Source organism: Leiobunum rupestre, chromosome 9 (genome assembly GCF_980474605.1).
Source record: "Leiobunum rupestre chromosome 9, qqLeiRupe1.1.hap1, whole genome shotgun sequence".
In the NCBI taxonomy this organism is placed as follows: Eukaryota; Metazoa; Arthropoda; class Arachnida; order Opiliones; family Sclerosomatidae; genus Leiobunum; species Leiobunum rupestre.
The window spans coordinates 6,318,742-6,345,713 of record NC_143392.1 but is presented as its reverse complement, the minus strand read 5'-3'; the positions used below and the strand labels follow the sequence as shown (position 1 = coordinate 6,345,713).

At 33.5% G+C, this 26,972-nt stretch overlaps 5 protein-coding genes across 7 annotated transcripts in view; 4 read left to right on the top strand and 1 right to left on the bottom strand.

The window, feature by feature from the left end:
- Positions 1-6,848, top strand: LOC149926373 (uncharacterized). The gene is made up of 13 exons (XM_090159239.1): positions 1-2,246; positions 2,325-3,315; positions 3,378-3,459; positions 3,649-3,774; positions 3,838-4,131; positions 4,252-4,287; positions 4,351-4,469; positions 4,535-4,829; positions 4,897-5,079; positions 5,143-5,267; positions 5,332-5,497; positions 5,558-5,662; positions 6,214-6,848. The coding sequence occupies exons 1-13, from the start codon at positions 131-133 to the stop codon at positions 6,322-6,324; spliced, it is 4,749 nt and encodes a 1,582-aa protein (XP_090015365.1). The 5' UTR covers positions 1-130; the 3' UTR covers positions 6,325-6,848.
- A 797-nt stretch (positions 6,849-7,645) lies between these two features.
- Uev1A (Ubiquitin-conjugating enzyme variant 1A) lies at positions 7,646-9,291 on the bottom strand. The gene is made up of 4 exons (XM_090159243.1): positions 9,149-9,291; positions 8,515-8,663; positions 8,324-8,449; positions 7,646-8,260 (listed from the first exon to the last, which is right to left on the bottom strand). Exons 1-4 carry the CDS (start codon positions 9,174-9,176, stop codon positions 8,120-8,122), a joined length of 444 nt encoding a protein of 147 aa, XP_090015369.1. The 5' UTR covers positions 9,177-9,291; the 3' UTR covers positions 7,646-8,119.
- A 46-nt stretch (positions 9,292-9,337) lies between these two features.
- Positions 9,338-11,559, top strand: LOC149926371 (F-box only protein 31-B-like). Its single transcript, XM_090159240.1, has 9 exons — positions 9,338-9,513; positions 9,795-9,881; positions 9,948-10,024; positions 10,089-10,262; positions 10,430-10,501; positions 10,565-10,650; positions 10,718-10,889; positions 10,959-11,182; positions 11,245-11,559. The coding sequence occupies exons 1-9, from the start codon at positions 9,342-9,344 to the stop codon at positions 11,408-11,410; spliced, it is 1,230 nt and encodes a 409-aa protein (XP_090015366.1). The 5' UTR covers positions 9,338-9,341; the 3' UTR covers positions 11,411-11,559.
- A 152-nt stretch (positions 11,560-11,711) lies between these two features.
- LOC149926370 (sin3 histone deacetylase corepressor complex component SDS3) lies at positions 11,712-14,112 on the top strand. Its single transcript, XM_090158351.1, has 9 exons — positions 11,712-11,975; positions 12,060-12,126; positions 12,197-12,344; positions 12,406-12,562; positions 13,107-13,202; positions 13,268-13,363; positions 13,429-13,507; positions 13,566-13,650; positions 13,710-14,112. Exons 1-9 carry the CDS (start codon positions 11,903-11,905, stop codon positions 13,803-13,805), a joined length of 897 nt encoding a protein of 298 aa, XP_090014477.1. The 5' UTR covers positions 11,712-11,902; the 3' UTR covers positions 13,806-14,112.
- Positions 14,113-15,274: 1,162 nt separating this feature from the next.
- LOC149926369 (dual 3',5'-cyclic-AMP and -GMP phosphodiesterase 11-like) overlaps positions 15,275-26,972 on the top strand; it is a 52,957-nt gene continuing 41,259 nt past the window's right edge. The window contains exon 1 of one of the 3 annotated variants that reach the window (XM_090158048.1): positions 15,275-15,296. In XM_090158048.1, the coding sequence (XP_090014174.1) occupies positions 15,290-15,296 (7 nt within the window). In that variant the 5' untranslated portion in view covers positions 15,275-15,289. Of the gene's footprint in view, positions 15,297-22,838; positions 22,923-26,972 lie in introns of those variants that run through there. The other 2 variants (XM_090158046.1, XM_090158047.1) reach the window with 2 other exon arrangements.

Below are 26,972 nucleotides of genomic sequence, written 5' to 3'. Positions count from 1 at the left end.
CCCGATTCTTCCTCCATCTCTTGATTTCTTTAACAATTGGTCGAGAGATGATTCTTGTTCCGAGAAGAGTTATTTTTCAGAACCTGATAACTTCCAAGATGAAACAAATGGAAAAGATAATGATTTGGGGATGAAAGACGGAGAAGGGGGTGGAAAATTTAACTTCAAATCTTCCACTGATATGTCTACATTTCATCGCCAAGCGAGTGCCAAACTGTCAGCTGTTAAACAAAAGCTTAACCTAAGGCACGCTGATTTTCAAGAATCTGAAAACCACAAAACTAACACTGCCAGTTCTCAATCCAATGATATTGGTCTCAAAAAAAGAAAATCTTCCATTGATGAATCTGTTCATCTATCCAAGAAAATTTCCACAATATCTAACTCCAACGTTAATACTAATAATGCAACTGGCGTTGATTGCGTTAAAATTGATATCAAATCAGAGATGGAAATGAAGTGTTTGAATGGAGTATCAGCTATGAATGCTTTAAAGGAAAAATATAAGAAACAGTTGCTTGAAAAGAAAGCTAATCCTAACAAACTTAGCAAAGGTAGACCGTCCCAAAGCAATAATCTTTCATTATCCAAGAAGATTGAATATGAGAAGGAAAATAATGTAAAACTTAAGACTAATCCTAATATCCTGAACAAACCAAAGCAGAAAGTAGCAAAGTTAAACGCCAAAAAAAGGGAAGAAATGAAAAAGTCATTGGAAAAAAGAAAGTCTCTCAGATCTGCTCGTAAAATAAATGAAATGACACCAACTTATTTGGAAGTTTCTTTAAAAAATCAAAGTTCTACAAGAATTAGACGAGCCAAGCTTGTACCGCCTATTGTAGAAATTGATTCGGATGACAGCGAGTTTGAAGAGAAACCAAGTCCAGTGAAGCAAAAACCGAAACTGGTGGAACCGACAAAGTGTAAAAAGATTGAATCTCTTTCCATCTCCGATAACATTAAGCATCAAATGGTTCTCAATCAAAAACCAGTCGTGAAACTATCCAATATCGCCCTTCAGAAAAATTCGCGTTTGTTGTGCGTGGATCATTCTTACGGGAAAGCTCCTGCATCACCTTCTATAGTTATACCCAAACCCAAAATTATCACCAGGCCTATAGGGTCTAACGTTAAAACGGGGAAATATGTTGCCCTTAAACCGAAGTCAAGCTACAACAGTAGCTCAGATTATAAACCACCTTGTAACGTAGTTGTAGAAGAGAGCAAAAGGTGCACTCGTAGTCAAAAGCATAAAGAAGTTAGGCTAGAAGGAAAAGAGTCTAAACCAGAACCAAGCTCTTCAAAAACAAATCTGGCACTATGCTCTTCAAAAACCTCTAAGGAAACTAAATCGGAAATGAGCCAAGTTAAAAATGTTAAAGAAGCGAACGTAGAACCCAGCTCCTCTAAGAAGACTGAAACAAACTTGTCAAAAAGTAGTAAAGAATCAAAACCTGAAACACCTGTAGCAAAAACTGCAAAAGAACGGAAGCTAGAGGCACCAGCCCCAAAAAGTGTCAAGGAATCTAAACCAGAACTCAGCTCCACTAAAACTGTAAAAGACTCAAAGCCAGACCTGCCAGCTTCTAAAAGTGATAAAGAACTTAAACAAGAAACGCACTCTTCTAAAAGTCTCAAAGTAGATGAGGTTGAGATGGCTAAACGAAACCAACTGCTAGTTAAACACTCGGCTACGCTTCCTAAAAAATCAAAAGTAGACAAGAGCGCTATCAAGAGCCCTGACAAGAAAGTCATTCCAAGTAGTAGTTCAAAGATTGAGAAAGTGATTACCAAGGATAAACCCAAGCCTGTTGTCAAATCAACTACTAAAGACGTTGTTCCCACTAAGCCAAAAGTTATTTCAATTGAATCCACCACGGAAGAGGAGAGTGACGAAGAGAGTGAGGATGATAATCGTAGTAGCGATGATTCATTCCTACTGTCTTCGTTTGTAAAGTCCACTATTGCTAAGGTGCCACCCGCTAAAACTCAAAATGATGAAGAAGCGAAAGTGATAAAATCTGTGAAGAGAAAATCAGAGTCCAAAAGGAGCAAGTACAAGAAATCTGACAAGAAAAGTCTGTCTAAAGTGCTTGATGTGAAAAATAAAAGTAGTTCTAATCAAAGCAGCCCCAAGAAGCCGAAAAAGTCCAATGATAGTTCTTCATTCAAATCTGGAAGAAAGAAATTAAATAAGAAAAGAAAATTGAAAAAAAAGTCCAAAGATGAGAAAACTAAAGGCTCTGGTAAATCTGATAGTAGCGGTGATGCTTTATCTTTGCCCTTGAGTGAGTACTTGGTTAAAAAAATTAAATTCCCTTCAGATAGCTCTTCAGAAGAAGAGTTGCTATCATCTGATTCCTCAGTTTCCGTAATTCTTCCACGCCCTCCTGCATCTTCTTCAATATCTGCAACTAGCAAAGAATCTCCATCAAAACCAACTCCTCAAGCTGCTACGTCGACTGAAGAAAATGAACAAAACAGTTCAACCTCTTACATAATTGAAAGTATGACACAAGGGGCAAGTGGATTCGACAGTATTTCAAATGAAATGGCTGCTGCTACTTTGCCTGGAGAATTAATGTTTGGAAGTGCTGAAGAAATCCAAGGTCTCATGACAAGTGAATTTTCTGGTGTTTTTGATGAAAATTTTCCAGCAGGGGCTATCTTATTAACAGCCCGTGATAGTTTAACACAGGCGCCTCTTCATTTCATCCAGGATAATATAACTCCAACCAAGACTGTCGTTGATGCGTCAACCAACACGTGTGAAGATGACATTTTATTATGTTCAAGTGATAGCTCATACACTAAAGATGAAAACATGGACGCTTCATCCGTTCAATTAATTTTGTCATCTACTTCGTCGTCATCATCCTCCTCCTCTTCTTCGTCTTCAACTTCCCCTGAAATTATTTCGCCTCCAAATCTAAGAAAAATAGCGAGTGAAAACACTAAAACATTTAAAACTACTCCATCTACTCCAACAAATAGTGCTTCTAAAAATAATAAAACATTTGTAGAAAAGTCAACTCCCAATAAGCAATCTACTGCCAACGTTCCAAACATTGCCAAAAATATTGAAAATTTCCCTGGAGCCAAAGATCCAGCCAAACTTGTTGAAGCACCAGTGTACGCTCCTACTATAGAAGAGTTCCAAGATCCATTAGAATTTATACAAAAAATTAGACCAGAAGCGGAGAAATATGGTATTTGTAGAATCATTCCACCTTCAAGCTTCAAGCCAGAATGCAAAGTCAACGATGATATGCGGTTTACGGCCCATAACCAGTTTATTCACAAAATGCTTTATCGGTAAAAACTGAAATTTAAAAGCGTATATTACGAGTATTATAATAATAGTGACAATATTTCAGATGGGGTCCTAATAGACAACACCTAGCTGCTATTAGAAATCATCTCTCAACGCAGGGCATTAAAATGGATCATGCACCATTGGTGGGTATTCGATTATTTTAAATCCTGTTTAATCAAGAATGCATTCAGGTACCCAAGAATATGGGGAAATTCAAAATAGCATTAGGGGAATACTTCATAGCAAAAGTGCATCCGCTTTTTAAAGAGGTTCTTGGTACCTGAAAGCATTCTTGGTTTAAGAAAGGGTAATTTTAATGCGCTTCCTTCCAGATTGGGGGAATTGAAATGGATCTGTCTCGTTTATACCACACTGTCCAAAGTTTTGGTGGTTTGAAACAAGTTATGGAAAAGAAAAAGTGGCAAAAAATTGCGGATACATTACACATACCAAAAGCGGTAAATGTCCTTTAGTACTTAAGTTTTTTTTACTATTCTCTTAATTAATATTTCTTATTATAGGCACAGGATAGAGTAAACAAACTCTACGATACCTATTGCAAGTACTTAGTATCGTACGCAACTTTACCTAAAGAGGAGAAGGATAAATTAGAGAAAGATGTTATAGCCCAAAGGGAACAAATACTTCTTAAAAAATCCCTAAAGTTGAAGAAGAAGTTAGAGAATGGGAATAGGCCAGATGAAGATGAGGATGACTTTGAAGAGGAAGAAGATGAATCCAGTGATTGCGTTACAAAGGGCCGTTCCATGTCCTTGAGTGCATTTTATCGGGTTGCTCGCAACACAATGTCCATGGTAAATTTCACATTTAATTTAATCTTGTATTAAATATTGACCCAATTGTTAATAATATAATTATTAACTTATAAGATGTTTTAAATATTAATTTAATAATATTTTTCTATAATATTGTAGTGGTATAAAAATGAACCTGTTACCGAAGAAGTTGAGGTCAGTTGCAACAACTGCTAGTGATAACGACGTCATTGTGTATAAAATTGCATTTCTTTACAGAGAGATTACTGGAAACTGGTAATGGAGAGAGAGAAGCATGTTGTCGTTCATGCTGGTAACATAGATAGCAGTGTTTATGGTAGTGGATTCCCAATAAATAGGAATAGTCCTGTTTCAAAGTAGGCTTTCTTTTAATTTCGTTATTCTATAATGGGTCTTTTTTTTAATTTTTGTTCCTCTGAAGGCATCCGTGGAATCTCAAAGTATTGACTAATAATGCGGGCAGCATTCTCAGATCAATGGGGCCAGTGTCAGGTGTAACAATTCCGACTTTACATGTTGGTATGCTTTTCACAACTGGCTGTTGGTACAGAGACCCTCACACTCTTCCGTGGCTAGAGTATCTTCACACTGGAGCTGATAAAATATGGTACGGCGTTCCTAGTTCAGCCAGTGATAGGTTTAGGAAAGCAACCACAGAAATAATGCCCGATGTATGCGCAAACAATCCAATTTGGCTTCCATCAGACACTGCCATGGTACGATACAGCCATTCCAAATTGCGTGTAATTATGTGCGTCATTTAGTAAAACTAATTATTGGCAGGTTCCCCCATCCCTTTTAATTGAGCATGGATCATCTTTATGTCGGACAGTACAAGAGAGTGGTCAGTATGTAGTTATTTTCCCCAGCGCATTTACGTCGAACATCTGTACTGGCTACGCTGTTTCAGAATCTGTATATTTCGCTCCTCCTAACTGGCTCGAAACAGCTCAAAGTTCATTTCAAGTTGGTATATTGATTATCTTTTCTAAACTTAAGGTTTTGTAATTGTGTTTATGTTTGTTAAAGGATATCCAAAACAGCTCTGAACCTCCAGTTTTCTCTTTGGAAAGGCTACTCATTGCAATTGCAAATGACAGTAGAACTCCGAGTGAAACGCTAACCAAGCTTTTGCCGCTTGTAAAACATATCAGGTATTAATTGTAGCTTTTAATAATATTAGGTTTGGTTTTTATATTATAAATCTTGTTTTTACAGAGACCGCGAATTATGCTGTAGAAAACAATTGCATGATATTGGGCTTAACGTATCAGAAAGGCTAATGTTGAATGAAACTAGCAAAGGTAAAAAGAGGAATAAGGGAATAGACGAAGATAATGAAAGGGAATGTGAGGTTTGCCGAACTCACTGCTACATTTCCATGGTATGCTTCAGTTTAATTTTTGTGGAAAGGGGTTCTTTAACTTTGTATCATTCCCTACAGGTTCTAAATACTCAAGATGAAACAGTTTTCTGTTTGGAGCATGGCTATCAGAGCATTCGAAAGAAAGATGGAAAATCACACAAGCTACTCTACACTTATGACCAAGTGAGTAAAACTACTCTTTCCTTCTTTCTACCTTAGTCAAGACTGTAAAGAAAGAATAGATGCTTATATAGAACCTGTTCAGCGATTTCCCTAGAAATAGTAATACAGTGAGTCAGGACCGAGGACATACTTGTAAAAGCGTTATATTTCAAAGCTCAAGCTGCTTAATATTTCAATATAGAAGGGCTCGTTCAATTTAGCACGAGCCTCCTGAAAGGAAACAAAGCGCTTGCTATCAACTTAAGCCTTACAGATAAACTAACATAAACACGCTACTATTTTATTTAGTGACTCATGTGCATGAATGAATGGTTTTATTGGGTTAAAAACGAACCCTTTTACAACAGCGCGGCTCCGCTAGGGGGAGCTCAACCAACATTTAGAAAAAAAACAGATTTATATTGAAATTACAATTAAAATATTAAATAGCATGCTTAAAGGGGGCGGGGGGAATGAGAGCAGCATTCATTGAAACGCATATTGTGGTATTTACTTTGAAATATTTAAGCCTATTTTTCAACATTTTGATATTATCCTTTTTGTAATTTCAGTCCGAATTAAATAACTTGGTACGGAAAGTCTCAGACATGATAAGAAATAGTAGCGATAAAGGTGGTCCCGGGAAAAAAAAATCCAAAAGAAAATTGCCAATGACACCTTAAAGCAAACTAATGTGACAATTCAATCTCCTATTTATGAAATGCAATGAATTTATTGCTCAATTTTTGTAATATAGAGTAAATAGCCTCCCGTATTAATAATGTCTGTAAATGTAAATTATCTCAATTATTTGTGTGTAGAAATTTTCTTACTTTGAAAGTAAGCATTGTGCCAAACATTTCATGGTATACCCATATTTGGTTGATTCAAATATAGATATAAAAATGAAATGGTTGATTTCGATTACCTATTTAATCATCTGGTTAATTTTATTGTGGTGTATTTATTTAAGTCATTTACATATTTTTTACAACACCATTATTTGGTGTGGGTTTTTTTATCATTGTTTTTAATTCTCAGGAATGTTTCCCTACCCCAACTTCTGAAAACCACTAGCTTTAAAATAACAGGTCAATCTCTAGTCAATTTTTTTGAACTATTGAATGATCTTTTGTTTAATAATTGTGGTGTTACTGTCACTGCCTTTGTGTGAAAAAAAGTTTGAATAACAGTATTACGAATTTTGAAAAATAAAAATTAGTTTTTCCTAATTAATTTTGGTATCTACCTTACTTTTCATAATATGACACGTACTAGTTTTTTTTGCTGGTATTTTTTATTTTTTCAAAATGTTTTTAATGACTTACAAATTTGAAGCTTTCAATAATTGAACCAGAAATTTCCTGAATCTCGCTTCGATTGATGCTGCTAAAGACAGGTACATTTTTGAATCCCACTTCCCCATTAATCATTTCTTTGTCAATTAGTATTTTTTTCCCCTTTCATTAAATCTTCACTCACAAAAAAAAACCTCAAACACTTTGAATCTTGACAGTTTCAAGTACTCTTATTTCTTTTAATCCCCTGCTTTATTTTATAGTTCAGCTTCCTAAATTTTTTTTAATCAGTTTTAAAGAAAAATGGGACTTTTTATAAGAGAAATAAATTAAAAACCACGCGTAAAGTTAATCTGGGCAAGATAACTGAAAATGGCAGTTTAAAGAAACGAATGGAATGATATTCTGCCCTTTTTTTAACATTAATATTTGAACAAAGTTTATTTTTATTATTAAAACTGATAAAATTATTAGATAAGCATGAAAAAAGGGGATACTAAATATTACAAATATTAGGAAGTCAATAATACCATGGTACTGACTAAAATTGAAAGCTATTCTCAATAACATCAATGAAAAAATATCCTATGTTAAATTTTTAAGAGCAGCCTTTTATCTTTAAATTGTAACAAACTTAAAAGTTACGTTTCGCGAAATGTTAATCTTATACACGTAAAATGGAAACCTTGCCCAAATGAAGACGTAATTTAAAACCCAAATTTTTTTTATTAATTTATTTAGAAACAAAAAAATTCACATTATTTTTAAATCAAATGAATTGGGGAGTAAGTTTTACAGTTTTGAAAAGGTTTTTTTTACCACAAAATTCAATGCAAGAAATTTCAATAAATAAAAAAACTTATCATAGGTAACATATCAAAGAAGCCCAAAATTTTTCTTTTAACTTCAAAGGGTCAAAAATTAAGCTTATTTTATTCTACAATTTACATTTAAGCTGATTATAATTGTAGCATGTGTCCATTTGGGCAAAGTAACACAGGCACTGACCAGTGCTGCGAAGAATATGCATTGCAAAATTTTCATTTAAGTGGCGGCTGCTAACGATTTCGCAATGGTTGTTCCCCCTTAAATCAACTCTCGCAAATTTTATTGGTGATTTAAGCACCAGGCAGGGATGGAGTTAAAGGAAAGGGGGATTTTATAATAATAATTATAAAGGCTAAAATGCGGAGCCTTCAGGAGGCTGAGTGAGTCTCTGGTTTTCTTTTAGGGTCATTGCTCTACGTAGCTCTTGCAACACTGTCTTGATTGAGTAATTACGTTGCCAGCGACAAAGGACAGGAAGGCTTCGTTTATCAACCTGTATGAGATTTACAAGAATCATAAGGGTGAACTTTAAAACCAAACTTAACCACACCCTTACCCCGCCGGTATTTTCATTCACTCCAGTCATCTTGATTTTTGAAATAAACCTAACATTCGGCGGTTCTTCAGGATACTGAGAACCGCATTCAACTTTCAAACTATAAATTCTATTTTCATAGGGACTCTGCGTATAAGAATAAATGATAAGAGCAAGTGGGAAAAAACTACTTTAAGGGATCACGGTCATACCCTTGGAGGGCCAATTATCATTCCTGTCCAATGTGTCAATGTCATGTCACTGTCGTCTTCAAGTCCCCAACTAATTGTTCCATCACCCACCCCTTTCTGCCCTTGTTCTAGTTCTTCTAGTAAGCGGAAATTTCGAGGGATCACAACACCTAAAAAGAGTGATTAAACAATCTTAAATTATGGTTATAAATATTTAGTAATTTTTAATTTATTTTGACACTTTAATATCAACCATGTGGCATTTGATAGCAAACCCTCAAATAGAATGAAGGACAAAAAAATAATTAGTCACGCATAGCAAAGAAAAGCATGCTGCGCGTTACAAAATTAAAGTAAAATGATCTTTACTATAATTTCTTAAACTTTAGTGTTTCATAACACTCTAATATTAGTAAGCGGCGTTCTTAAATTGGGAAATTTTCTAGTGACTGCATTTGCATATCACGAAAAAAAAAATGAGTGTCGCTCTTAAGCCTTAGTTTCGGAAACCTTGTAAATTCATCATTTTTAAAAATATAAAGCTACTTAAATTAATGCTATTTTGTAATTAAACAATTAGTCAATTAACATATTGGAAAATAATTAAACATTAGTTTAATTATCGAGATAAAATGTAAATTATAGAAATGATTACCGGGACCTCCCGTAGTGGATGTCGCCATTTTTTCTGCTTTTGCGGTGTTGCCAGAGTTTTCTGAAAATTTTTCTTGTATAGACAGAACGATGCCAATCGCCGAACTAAAAGGGTTGCGGCTCTTGCCGCAGTTTTGCAGCAAAAACCACACTGACTAAAGAATGAGCTTCACTTATTTTACTATTACTAGTGTATGGAATTGAGGAAATTTTTTGAAATGCGTTTCGAAGATTTTCCAAATGAAATTATTCAAAAAATTATCCATTATTTATCATTTACTGATATTTTGAATGTTTCTCTCGTCAGTAAAAAATTTAAAGATGTTACGGACATCAGTGAAGTGTGGACAAATCGTGCTTTCAAAGGTACTTTCCTGTTTCCGCAATGTTTTGATAGGGAATAGTTTCTATTTCAACAGATGTGGATTGAGGGAATTACTTGTTTATTTCTTTAAAATACATTTGCTAGATATTTTACACTGTCTCTTGACTCTTTACACTGGAATTTGACTGGCTGCATAGCACATTTGATATGCAAGCAATCAACATTCAGTGAAGAGTTAATCGAACACATTTCTTATTTTAAGTAGTCCTTTTTTAAGGTAGCTTAAAGATCGCAGTTGATTACTAATATTATTTTTATTTAGATTACAGAGTTAATTTAACATCAAAATTGCCATCATGTTCTACATCACAGGCTTTCACCCACACTTCAAAAGAAATTTATCTTAAATGTAGTTTATGAAAATTTAACTTTATGTAATACAATTTGTTAGTAAGAAATGTACAATAATTTGCAGTATTGCACTCTTACGGATGTTTGCTTGGTTTATGGCAAGCTTCAATTCCATCTTATAGCGGGCTTTTACACATAAAGGTAATTTTTGAATTTATTTTATCTTGTAAACAGTGCAAAATATACACATGTTTTATTATTGTAGTATGAAGGAGGATTTTTGTATGCTTTTCAACTTAAACCTCCCAAAGTGAAAGATATCAGTGAAAAACTAAAAGTCGAGAAACTTTTTGAGATAGGTCTGGTTAATGGCTGCTTGATAAAACTGTGCTACACAGTGACTGCTATTGCTCATGTTCATGAAGCTTTCATTTCAATTGTAATTATAATACGAATCTAAGAAGGCTATTATTTCATTTACTTTTATTGTAAAAATTTCTTTAATGTGCTAGTTTAACCTAGTCTTCTACTCAATATTAGGCTAGCTGTACAACTCTTTAAGCTTCTTAATCTAATGCCAGTTTTTGTAATCTTGTTACTTTTTAGAAAGACAAAGATTATTTCACATATCGTTGTGGTAATATATCTTTGCACAGGACTGATGCTTCAAGGGCTAAAGTAATTATTGTATAAATTTAAATTGCATTTAATTGTAATTAATTTTTTAATCCATCCAACAAGGAATTTGGGTTGTGGCTTGAAGAAGAAGAGCAAAACGAATTTTTCAACCACGAATTTCTACTTATGAAACTTCTTGAACCTCGTTGGTATAACTAAAAAATTGTTATATAAATTATTTTTTAAATTATAATAGAACTTTTATGTAATCTTTAGTTTGTCCTATGAATACGTTGAATACAACCGCCTTTGCTGGCCTTCTTGTAATATGAGAGATTTTCCAATAAGTCCTGGTTTATTCAAAGGCACATATGGCCCCCATGGATTGGAACTGATCATGTTAAGCTACGAAGAGTGTGGAACTAGAGTGAAAGCCCAGAAAATTACAGTTATTATTAATAGTTGTATAAGAAGTTTTTTTAGTTAATAATTTAATATATTTTATTTGTTACCTTAGGGTGATCCAAATGTTCCAGCGAATGAAGTCACTTTTTGCGTTAATTTGAACTTCCCAATTTTAAATTTACCCCAAGAGGACCAAGCATCGCTGGCTTCTTTAAATAGTTTACAACTCGTTGAAATGAATTACTTTGAAAGTGCTAAGGTTTCTAAAGCAGAAAATTTTTATTTACCATCAGGTTGTATTGTAAGAACTAGCGTTCCCAGTACTTATACAGAAAGGTTAGTGTAGAGGTTGGATATTTTTTGTTTAAAATATTTTTTAATGTAGCTTTATCTTTTAGGTACCATGGCTGGGGCCAAATTGCTAGTTATGGATTCAGAAATCCATCTTTTTCCAAAGGCCATTGGATTGTGTTTTCCAGAAATATTTTTGGATTTCTATGGCTTGAATTAAAGTCTCTGAGCATGTATCATAGAGTTTGCGAGTTAAACAAAGAAGATTGCTAAAATATTTAAGGAATATGGTGTTTGAGATGAGACAGGCTAATGCGCCACCAATGTTATTTCATTTATTTGTTATAATATATTTGCACTATTTGAAAAACTGACTTTGAAGTCTATTTATCAAATTTTTAGTTATTAAATTAATTTTTAAATACTTGTTGAGCATCCTTTAATGCCAGTTCAAGCGTTTAATTAAAATAATCTCATTTGGTCGTCACTTATTGAAATAGTATATAGTCGGGGGGTCGAAATAAAGGTTTATAAGTTTTTGGTTTAGTCCTTTTTAAACGAACCGCCGAAATAACGCACGTGTAGATGGCAGCACAGTATTACACCTACTGTCTGCTATTTTGTCTGCCAGAAATTGTACAAATATTTGAAGAACGATTTGGAAGTAACTTAGGGCATATGTTTAGGGCTCTTTTGTGAAGAGTTCTTTTCTTTAATATATTGATATAAAATATGTGATATACAGTGTAAAAGAAACTTTCAACAATGAACGAGTTTGATTTCGACGAAGATAACAGTAACGATCTGGATGATCACGACGAGCGAGATTCCGATGAAGGTAATTTTAGCAAAGGCTTAAATATTTTCACTCATTTTGTGTTTTCTTGTTTTTTACCTTAACTTAATGTAATATGTGTTTTAGACACTGAAGATGCCAGTGAAACTGACATGGTCAGGCAGGAAGAAGAATATACTGAAATTAAAGAGCAGTAAGCATTGTTACCATGACTAAAACCATGTCATGTTATTGTATATAAATTTCAACCGTTTTGCTACCAGAATGTATCAAGACAAGCTTGCATCCTTGAAAAAGCAACTTCAACAGCTGAAAGATGAAATACACCCAGACTATGTTAGACGCCTTAAAAGACTGGAACAAATATATCAAGATCGTCTAATAATAAATGAAGTTTTTCAAGCTTACGAGGTACAAGTTAATTAAGATAATTGCCTCATCTGTAAATGCTTATGACCCTAATTTTATTTAGATTGAAAGAGTTGAACGGGAATATATTTTGGAAAAGAAAGCAGCTGTGAGAGAATTTGAAGAGAAAAAAGTAGAACTTAAAGAGAGTCTCCTATCTGATTTAGAAGATAAACGGAGGATTGTTGAAGGGGAAAGAACATCCTTAGAATTAACTGGAGGTAAGTATTTTATATTATGCCGTAATTCAGTGGCCCCCAAAAGTATTTCTTGCAGAACCGTTTACTAGCTAAACAAAAATCTGCAGTGTGGGTGGGGATGACACCTAGCACACAGATTTTTCTTTAATCAAAAACTCCCCAGATTTAATATACTTGAACTTTTACGAAAATGAAATGCAATTAGTTATAAACAAAATAACAAATGTCAATTAGCAGTTTTATTTATCACGATAAACAAGCAGATGAACTAGAATAGTCTAAAAACTAGATCAACATCTGTTATTCATTTGAATAGATTCCTGGAATCAATAGATTTATTAACAATATTCTTATGCTTTCTAATGAGATTACCCTGTTTTCTCAATTACTTAATTTGGACACCCAAATTGCCAATATTTTTAGGTTTGATGCAGAGCTTTTAAGTTTTGAGCCAATTGTTCATTTCAAAAATTTGCCATGTATTTATTATTTTGGTACTAAAGGGCTTGCGACGATACAGAATAAAATTATCTATAATCTTTTACATAAATTACAATGTTTTTAGACCCAATGGAAGTTAAACCCGTTACCACCAGGAAACTACGAAGAAGACCCAATGATCCAGTTCCATTGCCTGAGAAAAGAAGAAAAACATCTCCTGATATCCTTTTACAATTGTAAATAATATGACTGTGACTGGAAGTTTTTTTTAACTAATGATTTCACCTCAGTTAAACTATTTATTGGATGAAAATGAAATTGGAGACGATTTGAAAGCAATTAATAAGGGAAAAATTCTCGTTAACAACAGAAAATTAGAATGTAAGATTTCTCTTTGTAGAAAATTTAAGATTTTATACTAACTTCGAATGTTTTTATAATTTAAGTGGAAGCCACTAGAGATAGCAACTCTTTACCCGTTGAAGCCAAAGTGGAGGAAGGAAAATTGTATTTTGATAAAAAATGGTACTTTTGATTATTTCAATTACATTTTTGAGCGATTAACAAACTTACAATCAACTAGGTTTCATAGAGGACAACCCGTATTTGTCGAATCTAAAGAGTTTGGAAAGTGCCAGGCCATAATCTCCAACATTGGAAATGCTGAGGTACTAAAATAATTGTATTCTTATAGTACGGAAAATTTATAATGTTTTTTTTTAAATAGATTTGGATAAAAAAAATATCAGATAATTGCAAGGTTCGAGTTTATTTGAATCAATTGCAAAGAGGGAAAGTCATCATAAGGCGTAGAGCGACTTGAAAATGACACATGTACATTTAATTATTTTAAAGATTAAGTTTTAACTTATTTGATATTTTTCACATATGAATGGTTCCATTCGTCCCTTAAGACTCTTTTTTTTTCATTGTAAATAAGGTTATGAAACTATATATTTAAAAATGGGCTTCTTGTCTCGATAATGTTTTACAAAGATATTCGTTGTTTGTTGTGGTGAAAAAATTCATTTTATATTTTTACATCCTCGCTGCTGGGTGTGAAATTTTGTGGGGCAGGCGGTAAAGCATTTGATTTTTACAAAACGAATAAAACTTTGCTCTCCATCTTACCATTCGACTCAAGTCTTTGATCTCCCGCCTTAGACAAACACTGATCCTTATCTAACTTAGATACGGCGCCAAAACTGTTCAACACCTTATCAGCCTTGTAAACAAGCGTGTTTTATGGGCTACGAACAGAAGACTCAGTATTTACATCGCCTACTTTTTAATTTTAAATATTCCGCCCAGGGCTGGACATAAGGATAATTTTTTAGTAGTCAGCCTGGCAAGTGAGCCTCCTATCTTAATTTATTTTAGTAGTCACTTACTTAGTGGAGGTAAAAATGGGGGTATAAAAACAAGAAGGACAGCCAACATTTTGCTTTACCCATCAGAATTAAAATAGGAATGTAACTTGAGGTACATGACTTTGGCCGATCACAATTTTTGTTTAATAAAATGGGATTGATGAATGAATTTATGATACACTATATTCGCCATTATTTATGAATATTTAGGTAAATTTTTTACAAGTAAAATTGACTAATAGTTAGAGCGTTTATTTTAGCAGTCAAATCCATTGACTAGTGCCTTATGTCCAACCCTGATTCCGACCCCTCCAAGCTTAAAATACGGTATCACTAGATGGCGCCTAAAATTTGGTTTAAAATAGCGCCCAAAATATTTCACTTTTAAAATTAATTTAGTGGTGGTATCGTATATAGCAAATTTCTCTACTAACCTTCGGTGGTATCTTGCCATGTCATTAGATAAATATAATTATCGAATATGTAAAATTGAAATTATCTTCAGGACGTTGAACTTTAAAGAAGTAAATGACAGCCGCGATAAAAATAATGTAAAAGCCTCGTGTAAACGGTGCAATGAAGAATGAAAAGATAGAGAAATAGCGGTTATTGGGAAATGAAAGTTATGGAAGATATTTTTGTTACTGAAAATAAGAGTGAAGTATTTCTATGAAGAGAAACTGTAGTGTATTCGATATTTCAGACGTTTTTCTCCCGTCAGCCCACACTGGAACTTATTTCGCCCCCCCCCCCTCGCCTCACTCCTCAAAAGGATGGATGGGGAGAACAGGGGAATGAAAACACAAGCTCTCTTAGTTTTGTCACAGGCGCACAGCTCGGCAGCTGGCTGTGGAGCAGTGTCTGCCTCACCGCTGCAAGAGCACATTGAAGCCTAGTTACTCAAAGCAAGAGGTCGACCACTTCTGTATTCTCCAAGATGAGACGTAAGCTTAATTTTTATTAAGTATGATAAATATTAGGGTGTCATGATTAGCTCTAAGTTAATTTAAAACTTAATTGAAAGTGGAAGTCGGTCTTGTATTCCAAACATGGGTTCCAATTACCACGGATTATTACATTATTGAAGTTAGATTAATTAAAAGTACAATTTCATCTATGTCCAATGAAATAAACATAGGCGTAAATCACCCTCCATCAAATACGAAGTTGCCTAGTTGTTGAATCAACAGGTGTCAATGGCTATTGAAAATGGTAGTTTTCTAAAACTTCGTAGTAACTCGAGTAACAAAATATCCAATTTGGATATTAATAACAAAAATTGATAAACGTATCCGAAATAGACGTATTTGTCCTATTTAAAAAAAACTCTAGGCGATGCTTTATAATGTTTTACTGTTTTTACATTTACGGAGTACGCGTCGTTTCACGTTACTAGTTCGTTCCCAAACGTTTAATTAACCACATGTGAAATAATAATTATACGGCAAAAAATTCGTAACGTGTCCATTTACTCGATAGAAAATGAAGTCGTAACCCCAGCACTTGACGAGCTTAATTTGTACTTTTCAATAAGAGAAAAACGATTGACAGTGACAAGCTTCGAAACGAGAATTTAAACCTAAATAATATTTTATTTCGTGACTATAGGAACTTGGGAAAGTTAGTAGGGTAGAGGGAAAAAATTGCGATAGACTTTTTATATCAGCTCGCTTCTTAGGATAAAAAATATTCTGGGATGGGGACTCAAAATATACAGCCGACTATTTAGATAAAACGGAATGTAAACCCTTTTAGCGATAAAATTGGGACAACCTCGCCAGAAATACAAGCAAAGCCGTTTTAAATGATATCTCGAGAATAAAAATGCAATAAATAATAGACCTGTAGGAAAGGGTTTATAGGAGTCACCCTGTAGCGACGCCTGAAGCGGGAAGAGACGGTTTTAAGATAGCCCCAACGCTCGTTAGCGCTGCCAGGTAACTGCGGACCTGTCAAAAAAACCTACATTGGCCCCTTGATCACGATTACATAATGGTGTTGCGTAAGTTCATGGGTCGATAGCCCTTCTTACGCGTGTAGAATTAGTCTGACAGAATTTGGTTTTTTTTTAGTTGTATAATATTTTAAACGCGTTATTTAAAAGGTCATTTGTAATAAACCAAATGGGTGCTTGAATAAAAGTGATTCAGTAATTCTCTGGGAAGTATTGACACTCGAGAGTCTGGACGTACAACATAGTCGTTATATATAGTCCTTGGCGCTTGGGTTTAAAGCGGCGCCAGAAATAAGGCCAAAAAAGCAAGCAAAAAAATTGTGTTAGGCCTAACGGAATGATTTTGCGTCGGCGATCTCCTTCTCTGCGTTTTTGCTTTTTCGGATAAACAATTTCACATATTAAGTGATTGTGAAATCTTATTGATTTGGTTTTGGCTTGAGTATTCATTTTGGAGCACTCATGCTAATCTGGTAATCGAGCAGTCGAAAATATTTTATCCAGTGATACTTCTTTGAATACGGTGGGGTGAAGCTATTAAGGATAGGGTTTTATTGAAAGGCCTCTTTGGTAAGTGATCAATTACAAAAAAAATAAAGCTATTTTTTTCATTTAATTACGCCTATAAGAATAGGTCTATCAGTTGTCTGTAAATGGTTTAATTCAATTTTATATCGAGAGATAAAAAAACGCGTCGGCTTGAATATAAGGAGAATTTTAAGGTGGGCCGATCAAAAGTTCGGTCTTCCCGAGATTTTTAAAAGTATATAATAATAACGCGGTGGATCATTTTGAGAGACCTGTTCCTGATCCTATTAATTGTCCATTCCTTGAACGATAGAAGTAATAAATTCTGGCCAACAAACTATTAACGATGGAAAAGATGAGATAGTGAGTCCAGGCAGGGGGGGTTCCTCAATATGTTCCCTGTAATAGAAAATTGTTAGGCGGGGCGAACTGGAGAGAGAGGGAGAGATCTCTTGTCAAAAATGGACAAAGTTTTATTTCCACTATTATCAATTGGTCACGTCAAATCGAGCCTGTTCGGCCGCTACCGCCTCGTTCATCGGATTTCTGTACAAATTACTCTCGAAGGCCTGATAAGGATAACAGCGTTAGGAAAATATTTCATATTCTCGCGGAGGTATTTCGAATTACGGACCGAAAAAATGTAACGCTGAATTAAACAGGGCACACCTAAATTTGAGAAAACGTGGGGCCATGTTAATTGATTTAAGCATCCTACTTGAAAAATATTTTTTTTTGGCGCAATGGTATGCCGACGTAACGAGCTATTTCTTACGGGTTAATAGCGTAATTTTTAATTAGTTTGGTAATCTTATAATATTATGGAGGAATCCGTAATTATTAGAGTAGCTTTATTAACATCTTTACGTAACTTCGTTGCGTAAATTTTAGCAATGTAAATATTTTGAAAGGGGTCATTGAATCTCTCGTTTCGTCAATGCTATTATCCTAATGTTTATTTTAATAAGATTTCTAGAATATGGGGTTTCGATCGCGTACCATTTAGCTACGTTTTGCCATCGGCTAACTGACATCGCGCTCCAAGTCGCCGGAAAGGTACGGGCTGCGTACAGGGAGGACTCGACAAACTCAAATCAACGTTTATTATTCTAAGCCTAATAGAAGCTATTATCAAATTCAAAGGGAGGTTATCGAGCGTGCTATAAACTACAATTAGTGATCGGGTTTAATTACTCCTACTATTGCTTTAGCTAATGATTATTATTAATGCACGAACATTGTCTTTAACTCATTAAGGGATAAAATATTTTATCGCTTACGAATTTTCCTTCCCTTTTTTGGCCTTCTCACGAAAACCTCCCGTAAAAACGTGAAATAAATAATGGAGAAATTATTCAAGGTATTTTTACCCCTTTTTATTATTAATTTTTAAAATAATGGCTTTAAAAATATTAGTTGGGAGGAATTATTTTAATATTTTTTTCGAACCCCGAATACGAAGAAAAAAATAAATATCTTAACTAGATTTTTGTACAAAATATGTCTAGTCTGGTTAACAAAAAAACTCGTTTATCGCCGACCACGATATATAATTAATATTCAACGTAAAACGCTGCTTGACTCGATTTTAAAATCTAGCGTTTTTTAATAGTCCCCTGTAAACGAGCTTCTCCGTGACGCCTTTATGTATCGCGGGGATAAAAATAAACAGGAACTAGCGGAGGGAAGACGCGAAGCTTCGATCAAACCCGCCTAATATCGCGTATCTAATTTTAAGAGAGCGAAGCGGGTGTTGCCACGGTTACAGAAAAGTAGTTCTCCCCTCTTTTATATGAGAGATAATACAACTCTATTTTCTATTTTAAAACGGTCCTAGTTATCTCGTAGTTGATATTTTTAGAAAACAAAAAAAAGGATCTCGGGCGTAATTTACCTTTGTTTCCGGATCCAGAATTTCGTATATTAAATTTCGCTCCAGTTTAGAAAGTAATATTATCTTCAACGGTTTTTTATCAAGTTTATCATTATATCGTGAATGCCTGGTTGAAAATGTTGAAAACGTACTTTTTTTGAATAAATTTAAATTAATTTTCGCGGCAATCGAGTTAAAAATAATATATTCGCGAGTAGTTCGCGAGTTCATCTGTAGATGGCAGTAGGCGCGCCGTAAAAATCCATAATTTTCGGGGGGGAAATGCCAGCTAGTCGGCAAATGCAGCGTCGCGCATGTGGGATTATGATTCTGTTTTTGCGGTCAAGTTAGTCGTGGAAATGCTCACGGTGTGTTAAAGCTAGCGGCTAATTACGTTTCCTTCCGTTTCCGTCAAGAACGACGAGTGAAAAGTAACGCGATGTCGCTTTCGCAAAAGTTATTCCCAATGTTGGCCGCGACTCGAGCGAACACCAAGTCTTAACGCGAAAAACATCCAAGACAAGTGCAGTGAGGTACGACTCTTCGCGCGTACTCTTTGTTTTAGATTGGAAACGTATTTTGTAGAAGATCCGGATTGTGTGTATTTATGTACGTTATCTTTTACTTATTTTTTCTTTTGTTTTTAAGGGGAAATGTTTTGTCGGGTGGGTTAAGAACTTAAGTGTTTATAAAGAAAAAAGCTTTCAAACTTTTAGATTTCGCGTCTCCCTCTCCACTCGGCCAACTTGACTACACGCGCTGTTATACGTAGGCAAGTTTGGGGGCCCTGCTAAACACATTTTAATAATATATTTAACTTTCTCGAAAGAACTAAAGTAGTAGACCTAAGGTATAATTACCTACCTACATAGTTTCCTCAACCGTCCTTTTGCAAACTCGCATTTGTAATAGAAAGGGCAGGGCTAGTTTTCGTCGAAGTTAATTAAGTAATTATTTTAGGAGTTAGTTTAAAGTTCATAAGGGTAATTTTTAAATACCTCTCTTCCTAAAAATTTACCTAATTCTCGTGTATTAGGCCCTGGCATTTTTTTACGACCAATTCCTTACCAGTTTCGACGCCGTGACAGTATTTCAAATTGTCTTTAAGAAGGCAATTTTAGAGGGTATGCATTATTCATCTTTTTTCGGCTACGATTAATATCTCTTTTAATATATTTTTATATGGTTTTTTGTGTGTTTTTTTTTTAATCTACTCTGGCCAAACATAAAAGCTACGGTTTATTGTTGAGCTTAGTAATAGCGAGATGCCTTTACACGAGCTCTAAATAAGCATCGAAGTACGTTACGTACATTTAAATTAGGCTGTTTTAATTGAAATTTCGAAATATGAAAAATAATGCCCAGACCAATAAATTAAGACTGGGCATTTTTTAAATTCGCCGATAATGATTAGAGAAGGAAAAAAGTTTAATTTTGATATTGGGTAAAATCATAAGTAACCATAAATAATTAAGTAAGACACTTCCTATCCTCACGACTTTTAATTTTTTAATGATAGTCTGTTTCGCCAATCACCATGTAAATTATTCAATAGTAATCGGAGAAATCGCCAAGAGAATATTAAAAAATTTAAATGCTTTCAGCAGTATATATCACGTTTACTTTGGCAAAATAACGATGGGTTATTTAATTGGAACATAATCGTTACTTATGGTAAAATTAAATCTGAATGACTTAACATATCAAACGTACGATCAGTGTCATACTTATTTATATTACGATACTTATTGTAAAATTGAATCAAAATTAAGTTTAATAATCAAACGTTTGATCCGTGTCATACTTATTGATATTACTTTACTTATGGTAAATTAAATAATAATTATGTAAAATATCAAACGGTCATACTTATTGATATTACTTTACTTATGGTAAATTAAATAATAATTATGTAAAATATCAAACGGTCATACTTACGTTTATTACGTTAGTTATGGTAAAATTAAATCTGAATGACGTAACATATCAAACGTACATAAGTGTGATACTTCTTGATATTACCCTACTTATGGTAAAATTAAATCAAAATTACGTATAATAATCAAACGTTCGATCCATGTCATACTTATTGATATTACGTTACTTATGGTAAAATTAAATATTAAATATGTAAAATATCAAACGGTCACACTTACCTTTATTACGTTACTTATGGTAAAATTAAATAATAATTATGTAAAATATCAAACGGTCACACTTACCTTTATTACGTTACTTATGGTAAAATTAAATAAGAATTAACTAAAATATTAAACGTTCGATCAGTGTCATACTTACGTTTATTACTTTACTTATGGTAAAATTAAATAGTAAATATGTAAAATATCAAACGTTCGATCGGTGTTATTCTTATCAATATCGCGTTACTTATGGTAAAATAAAATAATAATTAAGTAAAATATCTCATGTTCGATCAGTGTCACACTTACCTTTATTACGTTACTTACGGTAAAATTAAATAATAATTATGTAAAATATCAAACGCTCGATCGGTGTCATACTTATTTATATTGCATACTTATGGTTAAATTATATCTGAATGACGTAACGTATCAAACGTTCGACTTTTTTATTATTTCCATTTGGTGATGTTTTGAGCGGCACCGCGTCTAGTCAAAGGGAGAGAAAAATTCTTTTTTTTCTCTCTCCATACCAGTGTCACCGTGAAAAAAGACGGCTTGCTTTCGCGACAGTTAGTTCATTCGGTAACGCACGCGTCACGGGTCATCAGCCCTTACACGGCGCTGGGGAACGCTTTTCAATTTGTCACACGCGCGATTCCAAGTTCACATCATTCTCTCACTCTCTGCCGACTGATGGAGGAAACCCAAGTATTTTTTATGTATACGTATAAATTTAACGTTTCGGTTTTATGCTTGGAATATATGGGATATGCCTTTTGCATTTAAAATTCCTCGCTAAGTTGGTAGGCGTTTCGTTGGTTTTTATAAGCGCTATCAAAAGTATATTATATATTTCTTGGGGAGTAGTAAACATCGCATTTTATTGCCAAAAAGATTATATTCACGCTGATTATGAAAATACCAGAGGTCCTATTATTACTATTAAGTCCTATATTTTCAAAAATGTCGTGTAATTCCTATAAAATTCTATATTTTCAAAAATTTCCTTTAATTCCAATAAAATCCTATATTTTCTAACATTTCCTTTAATTCCAATAAAATCCTATATTTTCTAACATTTCCTTTAATTCCAAAAAATCCTATATTTTCAAACATTTCGTATAATTCCAATAAAATCCTATATTTTACAAAATGGCCTACAATTCCAATAAAATCCTATATTTTACAAAATGGCCTACAATTCCAATAAAATCCTATATTTTCAAAATTGTCCTATAACATCCTATATTTTTAGCAAAATTTAAAAAAAGTCCCATAAAATCCTATAATTTTGATATTTTGTCCATTTAAAAATAGGTTTTTATAGGACTTTTTGGGAATTTGACTAAAAATATAGGATGTTATAGGACATTTTTTGAAAATATAGGATTTTATTGGAATTATAGGACATTTTTGAAAATATAGGATACTATAGGACATTTTTGTGATATATCGTCTGCTCAGAAGACGCTTTGTGATTTATCGCATACTTAGACGAAAATCCAGTAGTTTATGAACTTCTTCCGTGAACAGCTATTATACTTCTGGTGCTATTAATTAGGAAGTGTAGTGGAACTAGCGAAATGAGAAATAGAGAGGAAATGTAAACAAAATGACTGCCACTACTGTCAATTTTATTTTCGTTTTTGAATTTCATAACTTAAATCTCTGTTCCCTATCCAATGACGTAGACTCGAGTTTCTCAATTGGGTTTTGAAGCTTCACTCGCTCTTTTTTTGTATGTAGAAATATCAAATGTCGAACGTTGCTTTCTGTACATTTACATACAAAATTGATAAACTACGTCATCGCGTTTTTATCCGGGATCAAAATGTGGGCATGCCACGATTTTCCGCAATCCTATTTGATAAAACGCGCGACCTTCCCATCGTCGAATTTCGAAGATTGTCGAATTTTGAAGATTTGCCAATTTGCGCAATTGATAAGACGAAACAAATACCAACGGGATTTCGCAGAGTTCAGTTTCCGCTTAATGTCTCGCCTAACGGAGCTATGCACGTTCAATTAATTGAACAGTTCAAGAATTATTGTAGTTGGATCCTCGTAATGGGTATGTTTACCTAATGGAATTATGTCGCAGTTATTGTATTGTCTACTTTGCCTCGGATTCTGTGACTTTTATAGAAAATACCGATATTTCAATAATTAAGATATAAATTTCTAATTGAATATTGATTTAATTAATGCCGTAACTTTGATTTCATGAATGCCGTAACTTTGATTTAATTAATGCCGTAACTTTGATTTCATGAATGCCGTAACTTTGATTTAATTAATGCCGTAACTTTGATTTAATTAATGCCGTAACTTTGATTTAATTAATGCCGTAACTTTGATTTAATTAATGCCGTAACTTTGATTTAATTAATGCCGTAACTTTGATTTAATTAATGCCGTAACGTTGATTTAATTAATGCCGTAACTTTGATTTCATTAATGCCGTAACTTTGATTTAATGAATGCCGTAACTTTGATTTAATGAATGCCGTAACTTTGATTTAATTAATGCCGTAACTTTGATTTAATTAATGCCGTAACTTTGATTTAATTAATGCCGTAACTTTGATTTAATTAATGCCGCGACGTTGATTTAATTAATGCCGCGACGTTGATTTAATTAATGCCGCGACGTTGATTTAATTAATGCCGCGACGTTGATTTAATTAATGCCGTAACTTTGATTTAATTAATGCCGTAACTTTGATTTAATTAATGCCGTAACGTTGATTTCATTAATGCCGCGACGTTGATTTCATTAATGCCGCGACGTTGATTTCATTAATGCCGCGACGTTGATTTCATTAATGCCGCGACGTTGATTTCATTAATGCCGCGACGTTGATTTCATTAATGCCGCGACGTTGATTTCATTAATGCCGCGACGTTGATTTCATCAAATGCCGTAATATAATTTTATTTCTAAATGTAAAACGGTTCTGAAGATAAATAATAAAGTTCTTTAAATTAAATTATCAAAAAGTCAGATGTCTATCTGATATTGAAAATGTGGGAACACTTCGCCGACGTTTTAAAACTTTTCAAAAGTTGTCTTCCTAACGTGTACGGGTGCGTTAGCTTAATCTCCAATGAATTGATAGCTCCCTATCTATCTAAACACGCCATATTTATCTTTGGGAGATTTGAAATCGTCAACCGTGTTTTTGTAAGTTGATCTAAAGTTAGCCAGCCACCGGAAATTTCACGCGAGGATAGCGGGTTCAACTTTCCGTCTATTAGCCGTTGATGAAAGTCAATATAATCCTCGAAGTTCGTGCGAGGGAGGGTGTGTAATAGAGGATTTGTAGACTTCGGTTTCGAGCCTTATCAGGACGTGATAGCGGCCCCACTTATTCAAGTTTTAATAACTCGTAAAGCGCACTCGGCAAATAACCCCTTCCCTCGATAAAGATCCTTCTAATTTCCACTCGTGGATCGTGATTACCGTGGCGCGCGGCAGATGGGAGGATCTCGTACATGCTGATTTTCGCATCTTTATCTCTTGTTTCGTTAGAATTGATTCGACACCAACCCGCTCCCTCCCCCCCCCCTTTTCGATATATTCATTTTTTCGTCCTAAAATCTATTAGACTTCAGAACGTTTTTTTCCATTTTAATTAGTTCTTAGATTTTAATTGATTTATTGATAATTGGTTTTTATTGATAATTGGTTTTTATTGATTACAATTGGTTTTTATTGATTATAATTCGGTTTTTATTGATTATAATTCGGTTTTTATTGATTATAATTCGGTTTTTATTGATTATAATTCGGTTTTTATTGATTATAATTCGGTTTTTATTGATTATAATTCGGTTTTTATTGATTATAATTCGGTTTTTATTGATTATAATTCGGTTTTTATTGATTATAATTCGGTTTTTATTGATTATAATTCGGTTTTTATTGATTATAATTCGGTTTTTATTGATTATAATTCGGTTTTTATTGATTATAATTCGGTTTTTATTGATTATAATTCGGTTTTTATTGATTATAATTCGGTTTTTATTGATTATAATTCGGTTTTTATTGATTATAATTCGGTTTTTATTGATTATAATTCGGTTTTTATTGATTATGATTCGGTTTTTATTGATTATGATTCGGTTTTTATTGATTATGATTCGGTTTTTATTGATTATGATTCGGTTTTTATTGATTATGATTCGGTTTTTATTGATTATGATTCGGTTTTTATTGATTATGATTCGGTTTTTATTGATTATGATTCGGTTTTTATTGATTATGATTCGGTTTTTATTGATTATGATTCGGTTTTTATTGATTATGATTCGGTTTTTATTGATTATGATTCGGTTTTTATTGATTATGATTCGGTTTTTATTGATTATGATTCGGTTTTTATTGATTATGATTCGGTTTTTATTGATTATGATTCGGTTTTTATTGATTATGATTCGGTTTTTATTGATTATGATTCGGTTTTTATTGATTATGATTCGGTTTTTATTGATTATGATTCGTTTTTATTGATTATGATTCGTTTTTATTCATTTTTTGATTCGTTTTTATTCATTTTTTGATTCGTTTTTATTCATTTTTTTAATTCCTTTTTACACACAATCCTAAGGATTTGTTATTCATTTTTTTGGAATTAATTAATTTTTATTAATTTTTTTTGATTTTAATTCGTTTTTATCGACTTAAGTTCGTTTTCACCGACTATTATTGATTTGTTTTTGTTTATTTTTATGGACTTCAATTCGTTTTTATTGATTTGTTATTGGTTTTCGTTTATTGTTTTAACATTTCACGCCTATTTTGTTCACTATTTTGATAATTTTTAGGCATTGGTAATGAAATTCAAAATTAAACTAATCTCAATTAAATTTAATTAGTACTTGTAATTATTTCACACCGAATTTTCATTAGAACAGAAAATATTTCAGTAATATATAATAAATATATATTTAGAAGTATGAAAAGACATTAATTTAAATGAATTTTCATATTTTTTAAATGTGGTTTTAATTTAGTCGAGCTTAACCCACTCCGTTTCAATAAAGCGGCTAACGCGATTTATTTGCTGCATTGATTAATGTCTGTATTATTAGCCCTTCATCTTAGTATAAATTGGGAGTTGTAGGAGGTGGAAATCTTAGCTCTGTTGATACCTCCCCTTATTTCTTAGCTAGTATTTCCGTATACAACTTTTCAAGGGTACCGTAGCCTTTGGATTCAGTGTTAGGTGACCATTGACGTATAGATTTACTAATTACAAAATAATCAATTCTTAAATTTTTGGAATGTAGATTCCCAAGTTCAAAGTCTGATATATCTTAAAGGGATACAGAATCCTTTGAAAATTAAAAAATAGGGATTTAGAAATGCCAGAAGTAAATGAACCGAAGTTATCGGAATAGCTCTAAGTATACGAGGGCGTTTTCCTTATGAAATTATGAGAAAATAGAGCCAAATAAAAGCTAATTTCCATCACCGTCTTTTGACGCGATAAATGGAACTTTGGAATTGTGGGTATAGCTCTTTCTACGTATAAAAAATGGTTTCATAAAAACAAACTTTTTTGGCCTAGGAGCGCGCAAAATTTCAAATTCGAAGTCGAAATGTAACATCATAAGGAAAACGCCTCCAACATGGGGAGTGCTAACTTCAGTTCATTTACTTTTGGAAATGCCAAATTATCATTTATTTGATTTTTTATCATGGGGTACGGTAGGGGGCAGAATTTTTCAAAAGATTTAATGGTAATAAAGTTGTACGATGTTTTTCTCGAAAACACGTTTTTGGTCATTAGCACATTTTTCCTTTGGAACTAAAGAAACTTTTAACATCTCTATGAATAGGCTCTTTTGTGCCATTGAAAATAAACAAAAAATATTTTAAAATAATAAAATAATTTATCTTGGGGTGGCGGAGTGGATAGCTCTTTCGCCTCGCAGCGAGAGGAGCCGGGTTCAATCCCAGCTTGTGGCAATGGGTGAAAACTCGGGACAACGCTCGTCACGGTTTAAAGGGGTTTTATCCGAGTTCTTCGGTTGTTCCTTTCCATAAGTTTGAGTTTAACGTTAGTGAGTGTACGGAGCTGTTGGCTGGCGTGGCTTGAATAGCTTGCCACCA